The 20,850-nt window shown below is 41.1% G+C and overlaps 1 protein-coding gene across 1 annotated transcript in view; it reads left to right on the plus strand.

Annotated features, from left to right (window-relative positions):
* DOCK4 (dedicator of cytokinesis 4) overlaps positions 1-20,850 on the plus strand; it is a 391,670-nt gene that overhangs the window by 279,254 nt on the left and 91,566 nt on the right. Inside the window, exons 26-27 of the mRNA XM_024200912.2 lie at positions 4,033-4,131; positions 19,618-19,712. Coding sequence (XP_024056680.1) covers positions 4,033-4,131; positions 19,618-19,712 — 194 coding nt within the window. The remainder of the gene's footprint in view (positions 1-4,032; positions 4,132-19,617; positions 19,713-20,850) is intronic.

Below are 20,850 nucleotides of genomic sequence, written 5' to 3' on the forward strand. Positions count from 1 at the left end.
CACACACACACACACACACACACACACACACACACACACACACACACCCACCCACCCTAAGGTATTTAAATCAAAATTAAAATAATAATATAATAATAATAATAAATAATAAAATTAGCAACACTTATCTGGGTCTGAGCTTCAGTTCTAACATGCTAACTAAAGTCAAGAGATCAGTGTTCTGCAGGGAACATAAATGGTATTTAAGTAAACACTATATAATGGCTGATGTGCATTAAAAGGTTTTAGTGCAGTCACTGGGCTTTTCTCTAAAAGTTAGTGTCCTTGAAATGAAATAAAATGAAACTACACTTTGTCTGCTTTCAAGGAGGTTGTATTTGGGGAAAATAAAAACTTACACAGCAGGGGAAATGTAGTGGCCTTACAAAAGAGCAACTGAGTAAGAGGCGCAGGTCACTTACTGGTCATTCAGCAGAGTTTTCTGTGAAAAACTTCAAGTACCTGAACATTCCTTCTTTTTGATTTGCCATCTCATTAGATCAGCTCCTTACACTGTTACTTTTTATTTTTCCAATGATATGGGGACTCTAGCCTTTCAACTTGAATTCCCTCTGAGGACAAGCATTTTAAAAAGTATTTAATACATGTGGAAAATATTTTCCACTTTCTCCCACAGGGAACAAAATTATTGGAAGTATTTGTAGAGTTAACCATGTGTTGACTATCTTATGTTTTACAGTAGCACTGTGCTCCAATTCATTATGCATCAGAGGGATTGTACTTCTAAGATTTCACATTTTTTTAATTTTAAACTGCAAAAATATTCTCTGAAGTTCAAACTTCTTGCATAGGGAAGTTCTGCTTTAACTAAAGAAAGGTGGTAGAACTGGGTTGGAAGTGTGGCAAAACTCCATTGTAATTGGTTTCCATTAAAATATCCAATTGTTTGTGGATACATTTTTTTATAAAGTAGCGTAAAGGGCTAATTTATCACTCTATCAAAAATTAGACTCTGAAGGTCCTTGCAAGTTATAAAGTTTTCATTAGTTCTATATGCATCACTAAGGCTTGTCATCATCACTACATGCGCCTCACAGAATACTTAATGTGGAAGTGACTCACAGCACAGCATAAGGCGATTATATGCATTTATGTGAGAACATCATGCAGTATGGGCTTATGGCAGCACACTGAGACAGGTTCTTGGAACTATTTGTGGAGTAAGGCACCACCCAACATGAGTACAAATGGTGGAATCTGGCCCAGCATGTTGCCATGAGTCAATCCTATATCATTAAATGCTCTTTGTGAGATGGGACATAGGCTTTATGGCAACACAATGGGTTAAATTCTGTCACTCTTCCTCTCCTTGGGTACTGCCTCAGTCTGCAAGTAGTCTCAAGACTACATCTCAGTGTGTTGCCATAGGCCCAGACTGCATTGTGTTTCTGCATAAATGTATATTCTATCTCAATCTTGCCTTATATTGTGCTGTGAATTATTTAGTGCACTCTGTGAGATGGATGTGTGGGGCTTGAAGCTGTGTGCCTGAAAGAAAACTTTATAATTTCCAAGGCCAGTGATCTCAGTTACACCAGCAAGAACTGGAGTAATGCAGTGATGTCAATAAATTAGCCCTTTAGGTTGCTTTATGAGAAATGTATCTGCACACAATTAGATTGCTTAAAGGAAACCAATTAGAATGAAGCTTTTCCCATTTACAAAATACTTTTAAAATTTAAATTAAAGGAATGTGAAATCTTAGAATTACAGTCCCTGTGAAGCATAATGAGCTAGAGCCGAGTGCTACTGCAACACAGTCAATGCTATATGTGTTAAATAATTTTGTTCTTTATGGGAGAAAATGGAAAATAACTTGATGAGACTGCTTGTGGAAGTAAGGTGACTAAGGCCTGGTCTACACTGGGGGCGAGATCAATCTAAGTTACGCAACTTCAGCTACGTGAATAACATAGCTGAAGTCAATGTACTTAGATCTACTTATCGTGGTATTTTCACTGCGGTAGGTCGAATGCTGACTGTCCCCCGTCGACTCCACTTACACGTCTTGCTCCGGTGGAGTACCGGAGTCAACAGGAGAGCTCTCGGTGATCGATTTATCACGTCTTCACTAGACGCGATAAATCGACCCCCGCTGGATCGATTGCTCCGGAGGTAAGTGTAGACATGCCCTTAGGGTGGTAGACTCTACCCCTTTGCTTTTTAGTATGAGAGGATGAGACATGCAGACTATGCTTTCAATCTTACAAACAAACAAAGAAATGAATGATGTTGCTTACACTCCCTGGCTCTGTGAATATGACATTGGCAGGAAGCTAGGACAAGATTTTACAAAATAGGTGCCAAAGTTAATTTCAATGGGAGCTACTGAGTGGTCATCACTTTTGAAAATTAGGCCACCTTTTTAGGTGTCTAAGTCTGAACTAGGAACTCATCTTTAAGAACCCATTTAAAAAAATCTTGGCTACAGCTTCTGTCTCATTTGAAAATCAAGTTGTGTACCATATAGTAACAATGTAGAACTATATAAATGTAATATAGATGTTGTACTATATTATTTTAACTTCAGTGTGTTATCTGTAATATAAAGCTAATATGGGGTTGCAGAAGATATGCAGTGTAAGTGGTTAGAAGGGTCTAAACATAGAAACAAAAAGAAAGACGTTTGCATAGTTCATTTTATTTAAAGAATATGTGTTTTAGGTTCGTGTGATTAAAGTAAGATAAGGCCATTTTTACTTACTCCACTGTTTATTTAAGCTAAGTAGCCTAATGACACAAAGGGGTCTTGGCTTGTAACTAAAGGAGAACAGCAGTCTCAGAAACTTATAGCTGTTTTTTTAAACAGCTAATCTAATCAGACCACCATTTTTTCCTTTTGTACCCTGTATTCAGAAACACATTAATTCAGCTTGAATCTCTGCAGATATAATGAAATATAAAATATTTTTAAATATTATAAAAGCTTCATGACCAGGGAAGATCATCAGCAAGGGTCAGGAATAAATTTCCTGATATAATATGATCATTTAAAGTTGCTTCCTGTTTACAAGGTACTAGTGGTAGCCTGGGTGATTATGCTTGGGGTTGAATAACATACTATCCCAGGCTATTATTAATAGTATAATAATCTGAAGTTACATCTTCACTGCAAAAAAAGATGTTTATTATCTTGAGAGAGCCATCTCTGTGTAAAATCCTAGTAGTGACAAGGCACAGGTATTTTTTATCTTGGTGTCACTAGTCAAGACAAAACAAATACCCTTCTCCCTCCACCCCCTCCTACCGCCAATAAGGTTTATCTCAACTAGCAACATCTAGGCACAAACTATAGTGCCTTCGCACTCTCAATGTTAGTTAGCTATTTCATTGTAAAAACACACTTTTAGCATTAGTATTTCAAAAATTCAATTTTTAAATAAGAGAAGGAAAAATCTACCCAAAATATGGGCTGGCAAAATACCGAAGCAGTGTTTAAAAATACTTTAAAATGTTTTTGTCCATCCTTTTCTCCTTCCTATGATCTCCCTCCTCATTTTCCTCCCCACAGGTAAACAAGAATTCTTCCCAGAATTGTTGCAATATATTTTTATTTATATTTTCTTTCAACAGCAAATTGACGGGAAGAGCTGGAATTTTTGCAGTGTAAACTATCTGCATAAATATAGATGCAAGGGAAACTATTAATGATTATGTAAACATACTATCAGCTTATATTGATTACTTTTTCATGTCATGCTTGTATTGTTTTAGTTTCTTTTGAACTGATTCATGTAGAGGAAATTACATACTTTTGTTTTCCAAATGCAAGTGGGAAGCAAATCCATAGGTAAAATGTTTGAGATTTTAAAGGATTATAGCCCTGTTTTTATTAATAAGAAAATACTACACAAAATATCCAGGAATGTCTTTGAAAACATTTTCAGACTTCATAGTGCTCATTTTCTTTAGATTAGTAATTTATTTTTAAGAATTTCATAATATGATTGTTTTGATGTTTTCTATATTTTGGGCTTGAAGTATAACATTTCCTCTCTTGGTTTGCATTAGGGGGAATTTGTTTCCTGTCTCTTGTCACTATTACGACAAATGACAGACCGACATTACCAGCAACTTCTTGATAGATTCAACACAAAGGATGAGCTGAGAGTAAGTAACAGAGCTTCAGTTTTATGCCTTTAAATGTTCTCTCCTCTTCTTCTGCCTCTGTTCAGGAACTCCCCTGACTCAGTTAAGGGGTGTTTTGATGTTTAAATATAATCTGTTTCTCAGACACACTGATGACAACTAATAGCTACGTAAGCTTTTTTCATTCATGTTTACTCAGGGGAATTCTTGTGGCTGTGGGTTGGATTTTGTTGTTTCTGTACTTAAAGCTGGTAGGAATGAGGAAAGGAAAACTATAGAATTGTGTTATAGCCCTTTCCTCATTCTCTAATCCCATCACAGAGAATAAACTAATCACAATCCAAGTAACAAATATGAAAAACTTCCATCCAGGGAGACAAAATTATCTTGGATTTTTCCTATCAGCCACAGTTTAATTGATATGACACGGTGCAATGGCAGACTAGCAGCTTAAAGAAAACACATTCACACTAGTACCAGATTCAGAAAGAACAGACCTTTACGTGCAGCTCATGAAACTCTGTAGATCTCTGACACTATCCACTAAAAGCTTTAAAATGCCAGTTCTCTCCACAACATCTTATTATTATCCTAACATCTTCCAGTACATGGCTGACTTCACTCATGTGGACAGGGAAATTAGCATGTTCCTTATGTTTACATTATTTTAATATAAGCTATTATACTATTGGTAGAATGCCTGAGTTACTTCCGTTTTTAATTTTGATAATTAAACTGCCATTTCTAGTCTTGTCAGACACAGTGGAAGTTTCTTAGGGGATAGTAGTTTATGCTTAGAGGGTAATATTCACCCCTTCTCCTTGTAGCACAAAGCCTGTGTAAACTGTGTGGCTGGGTGAGGACAGAACTTTATTATTATTGGCATCCTTTCGTCCATGAGAAACCGTGGGAATTGCAGCCCTATGATGTAGACGGTTTGCAATGTCTCATGTGACTGAATAGTCCAATCCAAGATTTCCATGATCTTTCACAGTTATTGCAAATGTATGTATCTTGGGTGGGAGCTGCTGGCTTCCTATAGGCTCTTTTTTCTTCAAGCTGTAGGATCCAGCTTCTGTCATGGACTTTGATACCCTGATGTAGATGTGGATGGTGGCGTCACTTGTTATGATCACTTGCCAAGATTTCCCATTGGTCAGAATTAATTCCAAATTCCTTCATATCTAATTTGCATGTGTCTTTATAGCGAAGTTTGGGATGTCCCGTTGTTCTTGTTCCCTCTGGTAGCTCCCTGTATAGCATGTCCTTGGTATGCATGCGCCTTCCAACATACTCAGATGGCCCAGCCTGCACAGTCATCTTTGCTTGAGAAGGGCTGTCACACTTGGTAAATTTGCCCTTTGAAGAACCTCTACATTGGTGACTTTATCTTGCCATTTGGTGTTGAGCATGTGGTGTAAACAACATAGGTGGAAACTGTTTAATCTTTTCTCCTAATGAGCATAAGTTGTACATGTTTCCCCACCGTACATGAGAGTGCTGAGAGAATACAAGTTTGGTACACTACCATTTTGGTCTTGATGGTAAGCTTTGAGTTGTTCCATGCTCTTTTAGTTAGTCTGCTAAAGGTGGTAGCAGCCTTTCCAATGCAAACAGTTAGTTCTTCATCCAGTGAGTTGGATGGTGGTCACTCTAGAACTAAATAGCTGAACTTTTGGATTACTTCTAGCTGGTTTGCATTTAAGGTGACTGAAGGATCTTGTGTAATCTCCTGTCCTAATACAACCATTTTCTTAATGCTGATGGTGAGAGCAAATGCCAGACAAGCACCTGAAAGGCGGTCCATGAATTTCTTGTAGTAGATCTTCATCATGGGCTATGAGGGCACCATCATGAGTTAATAGAAGTTCCCTGATTAGCACCTTTTTAACTTTGGTCTTGGACTTACGTCATGACAGGTTGAAGAGTTTTCCATCCAATTTTGTGTGGAGATACATTCCATCTTTCATGTTCTTAAACATACAGTTCAAGAGTACCGAGAAGATGATTCCAAAGAGTGTAGGGGCAAGAACACATCCTTGCTTCACTCCGATTTTCATCTCAAAGCTGTCCAAAGTGGACCCATCAAACAAGAAGGTTGCTCTCATGTTGTTGTGGAATGAATGTATCAGACTTAACAGGGTTGGTGGGCATCCTATCTTTTCTAGTATTGCAAATCGACCTGCTCTGCTGACTGTGTCAAATGCTTTGGCTAGGTCTGCAAAGACAATGTACAAAAGGCGTATGAGCAAATTCACTCAGTGTTTTTTGTCAACAACATCCACGCAGGATAGATTGGGCCCTTCATCTGTAGCTGATAACCAATCTAGGAGTGGAGACCTGAAAGGAGGGCAGAGGGAAGATCTCCTCTGCACTGGCAACTCCTGCAGCGTAGCTGGTTCCAAATGTATCAACTCCTTCCTTTGGTCCAAACCAGTGAAGTCGAGAGGGGGATGCTGATGCATGGGCAAAGCAGTACCTCCATATCAACCACCCAGGCTATTGCAGCCACATCACATGGAGAGGATACTCCATCCTTTCTGGCACCATGGACACAACATGGAAGGTGGCAGTTATGGGTTATAAGCTCTCACTTGTTTGGCGTAGAGGAGAGTGTCAGAGGTCACCTTCAACGGTGGGAAGAATCACTGCATTCCATTGGTCAGCCCCGCCCACCACAAAGCTGGGCAGCTCCCGGACAGTTGGGTGCTGACCCACCACAGTCTGTCTGCGTCATGGGGTGCGTGGGGCTAGACCAAAAGTTGAAAGGCTGACAGAAATCTTGCACCTGGCAAAAATAAAAAACCAAGAACTTTCTGGCTTGAAAGCTGGAATATCAGGACCATGTGTCCAGGATTGACAGACAATGACAACCTACAATACACAAGCAGCATCCAGAAGTCAGCTTTGATAGCCTGTGAGCTGTACAAACTCAATGTTGACATTACAGCACTCCAGGAAACAAGACTTGCAGGTGCTAGTTCTGTCCAAGAGGCCAATTATGCCTTCTTTTGGCAAGGTAAAAGCAGCGAAGAAAATCGTCTGCAGGGTGTCAGTTTTGCTGTGAGAAACAAGTGGTTAAAGCTCCTAAAAACACCCATTGGGAAGTCAGAGCTTATCATCTCACTTAAACTTCAGATGACAATCGGCTCTGTGAACATCATTAGTGCTTATGCACCAACACTCAAATCAAGCCCCGAGGAAAAGGATACATTTTACGACCCTTTGCATCAAGTCGTCAAAAGAATACCATCAACTAAAGACAGAATTTATGGGCAGAGTATGTGGCATCCCTGCACCCTTTCAGTGTTTGCCTAATCTCCAGCATCTTTTATTCCCCAAGAGATGAACCCTACTCCCATCAAAATCAATGCGAGCTTTGATACTGATTTCACTGAAAATATATTCAGAACACATGAGCAGCATACCTGCACTTCTGAATTTGAAATATCCCCATAATTTTTTTTTTATAATTTCACTTGAATATGGCAAATGCAACACAAGAAGTTTATAACTCAAAGGAAAAAGCAAAGATAGGAATCCGTGTTTTGTGTTAATCTTCTCTCTTTCTCTCTCATTTGATATGTTAATCATTTTGTCCAACACCCATCTAAACTACATCATGCCACTTACCTCTGTATTCTTATGTTTGTTTTATTTTGAGCATTGAATTTTCATGATATACTGTTTGTAGTGTTTTAAAAAAAGACACCATCAACATGAAATCAAGTTTTAAAAAGTAAAAGCCTGATGACATTTCTCTGCTATGTTGCTGTGTTAGCCGGGGTTATCTGAACTCAAAGCTATGGTAACTCTTCTCTAGTCACTAATCATCACTCTGCCAAAGAAAGGCAACCTGTAATTGTGTCAAAATTACCAGACCATAAGCTTAATTAGCCATCCCAGAAAAGTGATGTTGAAAGTCATATTGAACACATTGAAGCCACAAGCAGACAATATCATTGCTGAAGAACAAGGCTGGCTTTTGTGCTGGAAGAAGTACCACAGAACAGATTTTCAACCTTTGTGTTATATGTGAGAAGTACTTACAACACCAGCAGGACGTTTACCACGTCTTTGTTGACTTCAAGAAGGCGTTTGACAGAGTATGGCATGAAGCTCTCTGGACAACCATGAAGAAGTACAATGTTGGTCGTAAGCTAATTCTTACCATTAAATAACTGTATGCCAAGGCCAGCAGTGCAGTTCTCGTCAATGGCACAATAGGAGAGTGGTTTCGCACCACTGTTGGAGTCCAGCAAGGCTGCCTTCTTTCGCCCACACTGTTCAGCATCTACTTGGAGCGCATAATGACTGATGCCCTAGAAGATCACATATGCACAGTCAGCATTGGGGAGCGAACAATCTCAGATCTTCGGTTCGTTAATGACATTGATGGTCTGGCAGGCAACGAAGATGAACTTGCCAACCTCATGAAACGATTGGATGAAACCTCCGCAAAATATGGCATGGAAATCAGTGCAGAGAAAACCAAGCTGATGACAAACAAATGTGATGGGTTCAGCTCACATATCACTATCAGTGGACAAGAGCTGGAGACAGTGAAACAGTTCAAGTATTTGGGGGCAATCATAACTGATGAAGGATCCGAGGCAGAAATTTGGGCCAGAACTGCACAAACAACAGCAGCAGTGGCAAAGCTAAAGCCAATTTGGAGGAATAAGAACATCTCCCTGGAATCCAAACTAAAACTGCTGCACGCATTGGTCATCTCCATTTTTCTGTATGCATGCGAGATATGGACCCTTACAGCAGAACTTGAATGGAAAATATAGGTAGTAGAGATCACATGCTTTCATAAAATCCTGAACGTCTCCAACTTCGACCACATCACTAATGAAGAGGTCCACAACATCATCACCCAATGTGCTGGGTCATATGAAGACCTCCTGATGACCATGAAGAAGCACAAGCTGAAGTGGTAACAGCCTGGTAACAAGATCATCTGGCCTATCCAAGATCATCCTCCAAGGGACAATACAGGGGAAGAGAAGAAGAGGTAGACAGAAGAAGAGATGGATTGACAACATAAAAGAGTGGACAGGAATGGACTTCGCAGAGACTCAAGCACTGACACACAATCGTCGGGGTGGAGACAATTGGTTGATTGCTCATCAATGATGGCTCCCCAATGACCAATGTGGTTATGGGAGTGATGATGATTGATGAACTATTCTCTGTTTTCCAGATGGTGTCCAGAAATAAATCACAGGGGGACACAGCACCTCTGTCTGATAAATGATTGGTGCACACAAGAGTACTTCCACCCCAAAATCCTTGTTTTTATTGAGTACAAAGCACACATCTAAAATAGTAATAGTCTAGAGCAGCTCAAAAATTACCCAAAATCTGAGGTGGTGTTGAGTGACAGCAGCAAGTTTCCAGTGGCCAGCCTTCCTCCTCGCTGCTAGGGAGATAAATGTCAGTGTCATCTTGCTCCTAGAAATCTAAGCTTCTCCGAGGCTTCTCCAAAGTGCACACACTAACTAAACTCTTTATAGGTTTCTCCAGAGAAAGCACATAACTCAAAATAACTTGTAATAAGCTAACAATTTCCCTAACAGCAGCAAAGAACTCATAATTTTTACTTATCAGCAAAACAGCTCGCAAGAAATTTGCAAACACAGGCACCCAGACCAAGGTCAGCTATCCTTGTTAGTAACACTGCAGCTGTGCAGATGGCTTTGTCTGCCTAAGCAAGGCCAAATTCTTTCTTGCTACGTGGTGTCCTCACTTCCAGTTTATGGTGGGTAAGTGCACAAGATGGATGCGGGTTACGTCAAGTCCAGTTCTCTCATAACAGCTGGAGACTTATACAGTCACTCTGATGTATTTTGTGGGGAGTGGGTGGCTTGGCCAAGACATCAATGGTAGTAGACATCAGATGATTGCATTGTGGTACCAATTCATTGGCACCTTGGCCAGGTATTTGAGCAGTGTGCTCTTCTAAGGTAATTTGAAAACCTAGAGGGCTTGGGAGTTTATAAATGGCTTATGTAAACATATTCCAGACTTTATATTGCTCTCACTGTGAATATTGCTTTGAGTATTCTGTCTTTGTAATTTGCTATTTGTGCTGAATGATTGGTCACCTAAACTACTGATTTCCAAGGTGACCATATGAACACTTGCAGTACGAACATTTGCATGAATACGATTGCACAATATTTATGACATTTTCTCTTTTCAAAAATGCTTGTGCAAACAAAAATTCACTTGTGAAAAGGGAACTAACGGTGTTGCTGGTACTATCAAAGTGGAATTTGGAATTTCATTTTTAATGGTAATTTTGTTTACAACATTCACCTAACTCTACTAAAGACTCTCTGCAGAGTTCATTAATTACTACATGACACCCAAAATAATTTAAAGGAAACCATCAATTTAAAAGTAACATTTGTATCTAATCTTTTTTTATCTAATACAGCTACAACTAATACCTCAGATTGTTGTAACTGAAAGAGATGTGTATATAGACAAATATTTCCTACGTTTCTTCGGTTTAGTTGGTGTACTCGACAGTGCTTTGAATATAGTTACTGTTTCATTTTAGTCAGTGCTCCAAGTTGTTTATGTGGTTCTTTCACCTTGCAACAGGGAAAAGGAAAAAAATATATTTTGAAAGGAAACGAGGCTGTAAAATGACAAGAAAGAAAATGACAAAGGATTCAGGGACAGAAATATAGCACTTGAAACTCCATTTAACTCAGTTTTTGAAACTGATGCAATTTCATTTGGCAGCATCACTTTCAAGTATATATAATTAAGATTATGTATGTCGTTTTTTTTACCTTTCAGTATAATTTTATAGTAGCAGAGCTACTGCTTTCTTTCTCTTGGGGGGCGGGGGAGGGCAGGGAGGAGGGACACCAGTGAGTACAAACTAATCTTATATAACTTTTAATGTATATATTTTATAATAATGCGTAGGGGCAGGTTCAGAGCACTATTGTGGAAGGACAGTCCCTGCCCCAAAGAGCTCAAATCTAATTTAAGATGAAATGGAACAGTGGGAATTACAAAAACTAAAAAGGAGTGGGAAAGAGGAGGAGAAGGAGGAATAGGAAACAGCAATACGAGCACTAACAAAAGCCAGCTATGTGCACAGATCAGAAGTCCCTGCTGGCCATCTACCTAACCTTTATCAATTCATCGTATCAGAGGGGTAGCTGTGTTAGTCTGGATCTGTAAAAAGCAACAAAGAGTCCTGTGGCACCTTATAGACTAACAAATGTATTGGAGCATAAGCTTTCGTGGGTGAATACCCACTTCGTCAGACACATGTATTCACCCACGAACGCTTATGCTCCAATACATTTGTTAGTCTATAAGGTGCCACAGGATTCTTAGTTCTTTTTTATCAATTCATAGTTTACCACGGACAAAGTGACAGAGTAGGTCTGCAGGAGAGATTTGAAGGAGGACAGGATAGTAATTTTACAGACTACGGGTGAGATCTTCATCCTTGCTCTGGCCCCTCACACAAAAGGTAAGAGGTCTGGAGTGGTATAAAGGGGTCATAAAAGTCCCAATTGCAATCTGGGGAGGATTCTCCCCAGCACAGGCACTGTGGAAGACAGTTCTCAGACTGCCTTCCAAGTACCCATCACAAGCCTAAGTGCAGAGGGCTGGACTGGGGGAAGGAGTGGCATGTCAAGGATAGGGATGCAGGATGTAGTATTGTGGCCTATAGGTAGGGTGACCAAATGTCCCGATTTTATAGAGACAGTCCTGATTTTGGGGGCTTTTTCTTATATAGGCACCTATGATCCCCCACCCCCTGCTATCTGGTCACCCTACCTATAGGACAGCCACGCTCTAGCCCCTAGAGCAGCCCAGGGTTGGAAGGGTGCAAAAGTGGTTTAAAGCCAATTTACCCCCCTTAGCCTGTAGGCTTTGAGTTCTGTGCTTCCCTAGTTTGGGGAGGTTTCTTCCATGTAAGAAGACTATATGGCTGAAAGCTCAAAAGCACTTGTGGAAGAAATCAACAAACAACCTTCACTATTGAATCACAATAGTACACATATTCCATTTGTTGGCACAAAAGAATATTGCTGCTGGAAGAAATAGCACAAAATGTCACGTTTGTGAAGTGGCTTGAATCTTGCAGTAAAATATGGAAGAGTTTATATAAATTTCAGTTAGGATTATTAAGAGACCGTGTTTGGTTGCCTGGAGCATAGAAAAAGGAGAAAGTACTCCCATGCTGCCAATTAAAATCTGAGATATATGAGACATTAATTAGAACTATACTCCAACCAACCAAACGTTACTGCAGTTATACTGCCAGCTGAAATGCTTTTTAAATGTTAAAATCTGTTCCTGAATCATTATGATGTGTTCACTGGGGCTGGTACAGCTGTGTGAGACAATAGCTTATGGAAAAGCAAGTGTATTTGGAATTCCAGATTATGAAATTGATTTGCAGCGAGTAGTACCTGTTAGTAATGCCTCATGAGGACTTTGGAATATAGGGACCATGAAACAGAAATGAGCAATTCCATCATACAATTCTATCCTATGTCACCTGGAGGCATAATTCTGACAAAAAATGTGCTATGGAATTTATTTTAAAGTGATTATAGAGTTAAACTGCTTGGCACTGAGTATTTGGGGAGGAGTAGTGCTGACATATGGATGGATTCTAGCAAACTAATGCCCCAGATAGTAAAACACCAATAATTGAACTGTAACTAAATTTATACATGTACATGTCCATTTGCTCACAAAACTGTAATGGATCCTTGGGTAAATGTGTTACCAAAATAAAAAAAACCTAAACAAAAACTAAAAACCAAACACTATGATTTCTAAGAAATAAAATAAAATAAAATAAAAATTATCTATGGATTATTTACTCTCTTGAAGACATTACAGTCTATCAGCAAATATTACAAAAAGCTCAGTTTTGGAAAATGTTTCTCTCCTCCTTCTCCTCTCCCCTTGCTTCACCTTTCTCCCACTTATATAGAGCCAGAATAATTCATAGCTATATATATATATATATATATACACACATATATTTAAGGTGCCCCGTAATTAAGGTTGTTTGGACATTTGCAATTGTGCTTTACATATATATAAATCATAGCTGCAAATTTACAACCTTAATTACATACATGTGTGTATGTGTGTCTGTATAAAAAATACAAAATAATTGCATTTGTATAAAATCACAACTGCAAATTTCTATACAACTTTAATTACTGTATCGGGCACCTCAAATGCATGTTTAGTTTTCATATAATTTGTCACTGGGTTTATGAAACAGATTTGCAATATTCTTGTTTTTTCTGTTAAAATTACACAATTTAGAAAATAATTGTTCTGGTGTAGTTTACCCAGATTGTAATCAAGGTATCTAAAAGTATAGTTGTTTTAAGACCCCTTGAAATCCAAGGCTTGTGTGACTTTTTTGTTTTGTTTTTGATTTGTTTGTTTGTTTTAGGGTGGGATTTTTGTTGTTAACTTAATCATATTTAGAGAGAAAAACTGCATTGAACAAATTTTGACCAGAAGCGGTGTGACAAACTAGGAAATATCTATATTATATTTTATGAATATTATGTGTGACTCTGTTTTCCATGCTGTATGACTGAATACAGAGAGCTACATCAAAGAAGGCTGTAAAGAGGTTGTTACAGAAGCTGGTGGGAAAGTAAAACAGTGAAAGGGATAAATCAGCCTCACATACACAGCTTCACAGGAATTAAGATAAGAATGGCTGGGCCATCAATTGGTGGGAAAATTCACCTAGCTGGCTCAATCCATCTTTATTCTTCCCAAGGCTAAGCCTGGCATCAGGAAACCTAGCTCCTCAAAGACCCTAGAAAAGGGAGGGATTTTTTGGATGATCTGAGAGACTGGCCAGGATGTATCAGTGAAAAGGCTACCAGTCTGACTGAGGGTATGTCTACACTACGAAATTAGGTCAATTTTATAGACGTCGATTTTTAGAAATCGATTTTATACAGTAAACACTAAACACATTAAGTCGGAGGAGTGTGTCCTCACTAGTGTGGCTAGCATCGACTTACAGAGCGGTGCACTGTGGGTAGCTATCCCACACTTCCCGCAGTCTCCGCCGCCCATTGGAATTCTGAGTTAAGCTCCCAATGCCTGATGGGGCAAAACCATTGTCGCGGGTGGTTTGGGGTACATGTTGTCAGTCGCCCCTCCCTCCGTGAAAGCAATGGCAGACAATCGTTTCACGCCTTTTTTTCTTGAAGACGCCATACCACGGCAATCATGAAGCCTGCTACGCTCAGCTCACCGTCACCGCTGCTGTTGTGTCCTGGGTGCTGCTGTCAGCAGACAGTGCAGTAGGACTGCTAACCATCGTCATCCACCGTTCTCCTGGTGCCATGAATCCACCTCGCAGGTCCTCTCATCGTTCTGTATAAATATCTATTCTGGTGGCATCCATTGTCAGCCACCGCTTCCGCTGCAACTCTGCTCTCCTGGTGCTATGAATCCACCTCGCAGGTCCTCTCGTCGTTCTGTGTAAATATCTATTCTCGTGGCATCCGTCATCATCCACGCTTCCGCTGCAACTCTGCTCTCCTGCAGATGCCATACCATGGCAAGCATGGAGCCCGCTCAGCTCACCGCTGTGCTGTGAGCATTGTAAACACCTCACACATTATCCTGCAGTATGTGCAGAACCTGCAAAAGCAGGCGAGGCGGCGACGACAGCGCGATCACGATAGTGATGAGGACATGGACACAGACTTCTCTCAAAGCACGGGCCCTAGAAATTTAGATATCATGGTGGTAATGGGGCAGGTTCCTGCCGAGGAATGCCGATTCTGGGCCCGGGAAACAAGCACAGACTGGTGGGACCACATAGTGTTGCAGGTCTGGGATGATTCCCAGTGGCTGCAAAACTTTCGCATGCGTAAGGGCGCTTTCATGGAACTTTGTGACTTGCTTTCCCCTGCCCTGAAGCGCAAGAATACTAAGATGAGAGCAGCCCTCACAGTTGAGAAACAAGTGGCAATAGCCCTCTGGAAGCTTGCTACGCCAGATTGCTACCGGTCAGTCGGGAATCAATTTGGACTGGGAAAATCTACTGTGGGGGCTGTGATCCAAGTAGCCAATGCAATCACTGAGCTGCTGCTATCAAGGGCAGTGACTCTGGGAAATGTGCAGGTCATAGTGGATGGCTTTGCTGCAATGGGGTTCCCTAACTGTGGTGGGACAATAGACAGAATGCATATCCCTATCTTGGGACTGGACTACCTTGGCAGCCAGTACGTAAACCGCAAGGGGTACTTTTCAATGGTGCTGCAAGCACTGGTGGATCACAAGGGACGTTTCACCGACATCAGTGTGGGATGGGTGGGAAGGGTGCATGACGCTCACATCTTCAGGAACTCTGGTCTGTTTGAACAGCTGCAGGAAGGGACTTACTTCCCAGACCAGAAAATTACTGTTGGGGATATTGAAATGCCTATCGTTATCCTTGGGGACCCAGCCTACCCCTTAATGCCATGGCTCATGAAGCTATACCCAGGCACCCTGGACAGTAGTCAGGAGCTGTTCAACTATAGGCTGAGCAAGTGCAGAATGGTGGTAGAATGTGCATTTGGACATTTAAAAGCTCGCTGGCGCAGTTTACTGACTAGGTTAAACCTCAGCAAAACCAATATTCCCATTGTTATTGCTGCTTGCTGTGTGCTCCACAATATCAGTGACAGTAAGGGGGAGACGTTTATGGCGGGGTGGGAGGTTGAGGCAAATCGCCTGGCAGCCGATTACGCGCAGCCAGACACCAGGGCAATTAGAAGAGCACAGCTGGGAGCCCTGTGCATCAGAGAAGCTTTGAAAACCAGTTTCATGACTGGCCAGGCTACGGTGTGACAGCTCTGTTTGTTTCTCCTTGATGAAAACCCGCCCCCTTGGTTGACTCGGCTTCCCTGTAAGCCAACCAATCTCCCCACTTCAATCACCACTTTCAGAGGCAATAAAGTCATTATTGTTTCAAAATCATGCATTCATTATTAATTCAACACACAAATAAGGGGAAAACTCGCAAGGTAGCCCGGGAGAGGTGGGTGAGGAGGGAAGCACTGGGTAGGGTGGTGGATGAGGGGAGGAGGGAAGGACAAGGCCACACTATAGTTCAAAACTTATTGTATGAGAGCTTTCTGTTGCTTGGGCAATCCTCTGGGGTGGAGTGGCTGGGTGCCCTTAGCCTCCTCTCCTCCCCCCCCCCCGCATTCTTGGGCATCTGGGTGAGGAGGATATGGAACTTGGGGAGGAGGGCAGGCGGTTATACAGGGGCTGCAGCAGCGGTCTGTGCTCCTGCTGCCTTTCCTGCAGCTCCACCAGACGCCTGAGCATGTCAATTTGCTTCCCCATTAGCCTCAGCATTGCATTCTGCCTCCTCTCATCGTGCTCCTCCCTCCTCTCATCTCGTTCATTTAACGCTTTCCTAGACTGTGCCATTGTTTGCCTTCACACATTCTGCTGAGCTCTTTCAGTGTGCATGAGCTCTGAGAACATGTCTTCGCGAGTGCGTTTTTTTCGCCTTCTACTCTGTGCTAGCCTCTAGGACGGAGATGATAGGGGGAGCGTAGAAACATTTGTAGCTGCGGGAGGGAAAAAAAGGGAGAGTAGTATTTAAAATGGTACATTTTAGAGAACAAAGGGAAAACTATTTCACACTGAACCAGGTGATTCACATTACATAGCACATGTGCTTTTGGTACAAGGTCGCATTTTGCCTCTTATATTGAGTGCCTGCCGGTTTGGTGTGAGACATCACATACGCTCGGCTGGGCAACAGAATTCAGCTTGCAGGCAGCCATGGTAAGGCACAGGGTTTCGGCTTCTTCAACCTTCATAACGTGGGAATGGTTTCAAACAGCAGCGCCCTCCTTTCCCATACCAAGCAAAGCCCGTTGGGTTGGCCATTTAAAAGGAGGGCCTGCGGTTTTAGGGTGAATGTGCAGCACAACCCAACACCCCCACCCCAATTCTCTGGGATGATTGCTTCACCACCATCCCCCACTGCGTGGCTAGTATCAGGGAAGATCCCTGTCAGCCAAACGCGAACAGCTCAGCATGAACAGGCCTCCCGCTACCGCATGGCTAACAGTGGGGATGATTTCTTTTCAGCCAAAGGCAAACAGCCCAGCAGGAACGGGCACCTCTGAATGTCCCCTTAAACAAATTTCACGTATTTCAACCAGGTGACCATGAATGATATCACTCTCCCGAGGCTAACACAGAGATAAAGAACGGATGTTGCTTGAATGCCACCAAAGCCGGGGTCCATTCGCTGCAATGCTTTGTTCTGCAATGATTCCAGACTACTTGCTACTGTCTTGTGGCCTACCATGGAGATCAGAATAAGGCTGCCCTCCCCAGAAACCTTCTGCAAAGGCTTTTAGAGTACCTCCAGGAGAGCTTCCACTCCATCCCCAGACATGTTAACAGACTTTTCCAGTAGCTATACTGGCCGCGAATATATCCCAAGTCTTCAGGGCAAATTAATCATTAAACACGCTTGCTTTTAAACCCTGTATTATATTTACAAAGGTACACTCACCAGAGATGCCTTCTCTGGCTTCATGGTCCGGGAGCCCGCCTCAGGAGGGTTGGGAGGGTATTGGCTACAGGGTACTGAACAGTTCCTGGCTGCCGGGGAGAAGCGAGGTTGATTTTAGCGCTAAACCCCTCGCCGGGGAGGAGTACAGAAATCGATTTTAAGAGCCCTTTAAGTCGACAAAACAGGCTTGGTCGTGTGGACGGGTGCAGGGTTAAATTGACCTAACGCTGCTAAATTCAACTTAAACTTGTAGTGTAGACCAGGGCTGAGATACAAACAGAGGGAAAAGGCTGCAAGCAGTGTAGGCTGTTTCTCCCAATTCAGAGATGAGGAATAAGCCAGACCCCTCTGATCTCTCTGTTTATGCAGAGAGGCTAAGCTTAGGGAGGAGAATATGCATGCAGGTCTCTGTCGTTGTAAATATAGTTCCCTAAGCATTATGTGTCTTTTGGGCAAAATAAATCAGGTTTTGTTCTGAAGAAGCCATTTCTGTCTCACTGCAAACATATGCTATTACAGAATCCCATAGAGAAACCCTTGCAGGACCCATCCCCAGTTGGACTTGCTGAATTAGATATGATTAGTATCAAGAGGCTATAACCAGTGTCCTACGCTGAGAGTGGATAAATTCAGAGAGCTAAAGGCCCAAGGTCTGACCTCTTTGAGGGGTGCATTCAGAGAGACCCCAAGAAGGGGCAGCAATGCAACTAGCCTGGCATCCATGACAAATGATGCCCTCCCTACTATAAACACAGAGATTTTTTTCAGCATGCTGCTGTGGGGAAAAAAGTCTGGTCCATGTAATCTGCTTCTAGCTTGTTGGGCACTGGCATCTTGAAAGTCATCCTTAGCTGTTCTACTCCCCTTTACAGTGCTTCTTTCAGGAACCATCTCAGCATCAGGCAATGTCCATCACCTACAATTCAGTAAATATTGGGTTTGAAGGATACATCTGGGCATTCAGAACTATTGGCTATCCTCAGCTTGTATTTGCATCAAATCTATGTAGGGAGCTAATTCAATACAGTTGAGATAGGCAGAATAAAATACTATTGTTTCAAGGTCATGTGCTGCATTGATTCTGTTCAGCTAATAATATCCCTCGCATCACATTTTTCATGATGTGATGCTCACTTTGCTTACTAGAAAAATACGGAGAATGTTAAATGAAATAAGAATGGGCTATTGGAAGTAATGCCTGTCCAGGAATTTTTTACTTATAAAGATTTGAAAGACTCTCTACTGTGGCTGTTTAATTTTGTCATTTCACTTATCTCACTGATTTAAATTATTTGAGATTACTCAGCTCAGAAATGGTGCTTTGTATCCTCAAAGCAGTTTACAAACATTAGCTATTTTTACAAATGAGAAGAATGAGGCAGAGGATAATTGACCTGCCAATTCAAGATAGCTGGGGTTAAAAGTCTCTGGCCTAGTCATCACTATTGCCCAGTCCTATAAGTGTGTCCCCTCTGTTTCTGACCTCCTGTTGCATACAGTGGAGATTTGCGTATACATTTTAGGAGTGATGAAAAATGGACATGATCACGGAGGCATTAAGATCTCTGTAATACTCAGGAAATGTTGCTTTGGCTTGCAAAGTGCTCTTGGGAGCACCTCAGTGGAAATGTATGTGTGGGAAACTTGGAGTATCTTTGAGATTTCTCCCTTCTGTATGTCATTGTCACTCAAATAACACATTAAATCATTTTCCCTATTTTTAGGGAAAGCGAGTTAACAATTTATTGACGTTTCCTTGGGAAGCAAATAAAGTGTGGAAAAACAGTACTCCTGGAAACAAGTGTCACAATGTTTGTGGTTCTGCTCTTTTCTGTAATTGCTTTTATCGTGGTTATGAAAATATTTTTGGAGTTCATTTTTCCTTTATTTTAAACAAAAAGATAGTGAGGTTTCCTCTCTTTCTTCCCTAGGATTTCCTGCTGCAAATTTTTACTGTGTTTCGAATACTCATACGACCTGAGATGTTTCCAAAAGACTGGACTGTGATGCGTTTAGTTGCTAACAAGTAAGACATTTTTAAATACAGTATAATTAATATTCGAGAGGAGTGAATATACTTGTGTGCTATGTATAATAAATATGCAAAATTTCCTTTAAATCTTTCCATTTACAATATTCGATGGACACAAAATGTTTTTTATAATTCTCCTGACCCTTTCAGTTAGTTAATTGTCACATGACCTAACTGGTATCCTTTATACTGCTGATGATTAATTTTAATCAACTCTTTATAACCTGGAGCCCACTTCAATATGTTTATAGAAAGGCAGTTGTTAATAATTACCATCTCTCTTTTCCAAGTTGCAAATGGCAAATTATTACAGAACTTCATCTAAATAACTGTTTATTAAAATAATAAGTTGGTAATGATTCAGATCTGCTTGTTCCCAAAAGGAAATCAAACTGTTGCAAGAACATTTAAAAAAAAAATAGGGCTTGTGAAAAGTGCCCAAATTGATCTTCTCTATTCACAAAACAGGTAGAGGTGCAGCAGTCGTAGTGCAGGCTTCCATCCACTGCCCTGCCAATGTGCCTCAATGACTGTAATGAAGCCACCTCTTTGCTTATTCAGTTCTTGTGCCTAAGAGACTGCCAACAGCATGCCAGTTTTTCTGATGTGAACACTGATCACTGGCAGCTGGACTGAAACTACCAAACTAATTTCACCAAGATCACTAAACAGCTAAACATTTTGTTTATAATCCCAAGGGTGACACCTGACAGGAATTAAGCCATTATCATTATTGTTATTGTTACTTATTTGTATTGTGGCAGTGCCTGTAGGCTCCAATGATGCTGTACAAACTCATTGTAACAGTCCCTGCCTATTATGGCTCAATTCAGCAATACATAGTGTCCCATGACTGTGTGTCTGTGTGTGAGCATTTGTCAAGCTTCCTTGTGATTTAGGAGGCAAACATTTTCCCTCACTTATTTTTCTCACCTGATTTAATTCTCCTCATCTTGCTGCGTTTAAATTTCAGTGAGAAATGCTAATAATCAAGGAATGGATGTGAACATTTATTTCTTCGTGAGGTATAAGAAAGATGAGGCTGAGAGAGAGAACATATGGCTGAGTAATCATGCTGAGGAAATAAATCAAGAAACGTGAAAGAGAAAAACACAAGAACCTTCAAAATGAG

Source organism: Terrapene carolina, unplaced genomic scaffold, assembly GCF_002925995.2.
Source record: "Terrapene carolina triunguis isolate 2854851 unplaced genomic scaffold, T_m_triunguis-2.0 Scaffold68, whole genome shotgun sequence".
Taxonomy (NCBI): Eukaryota; Metazoa; Chordata; order Testudines; family Emydidae; genus Terrapene; species Terrapene triunguis.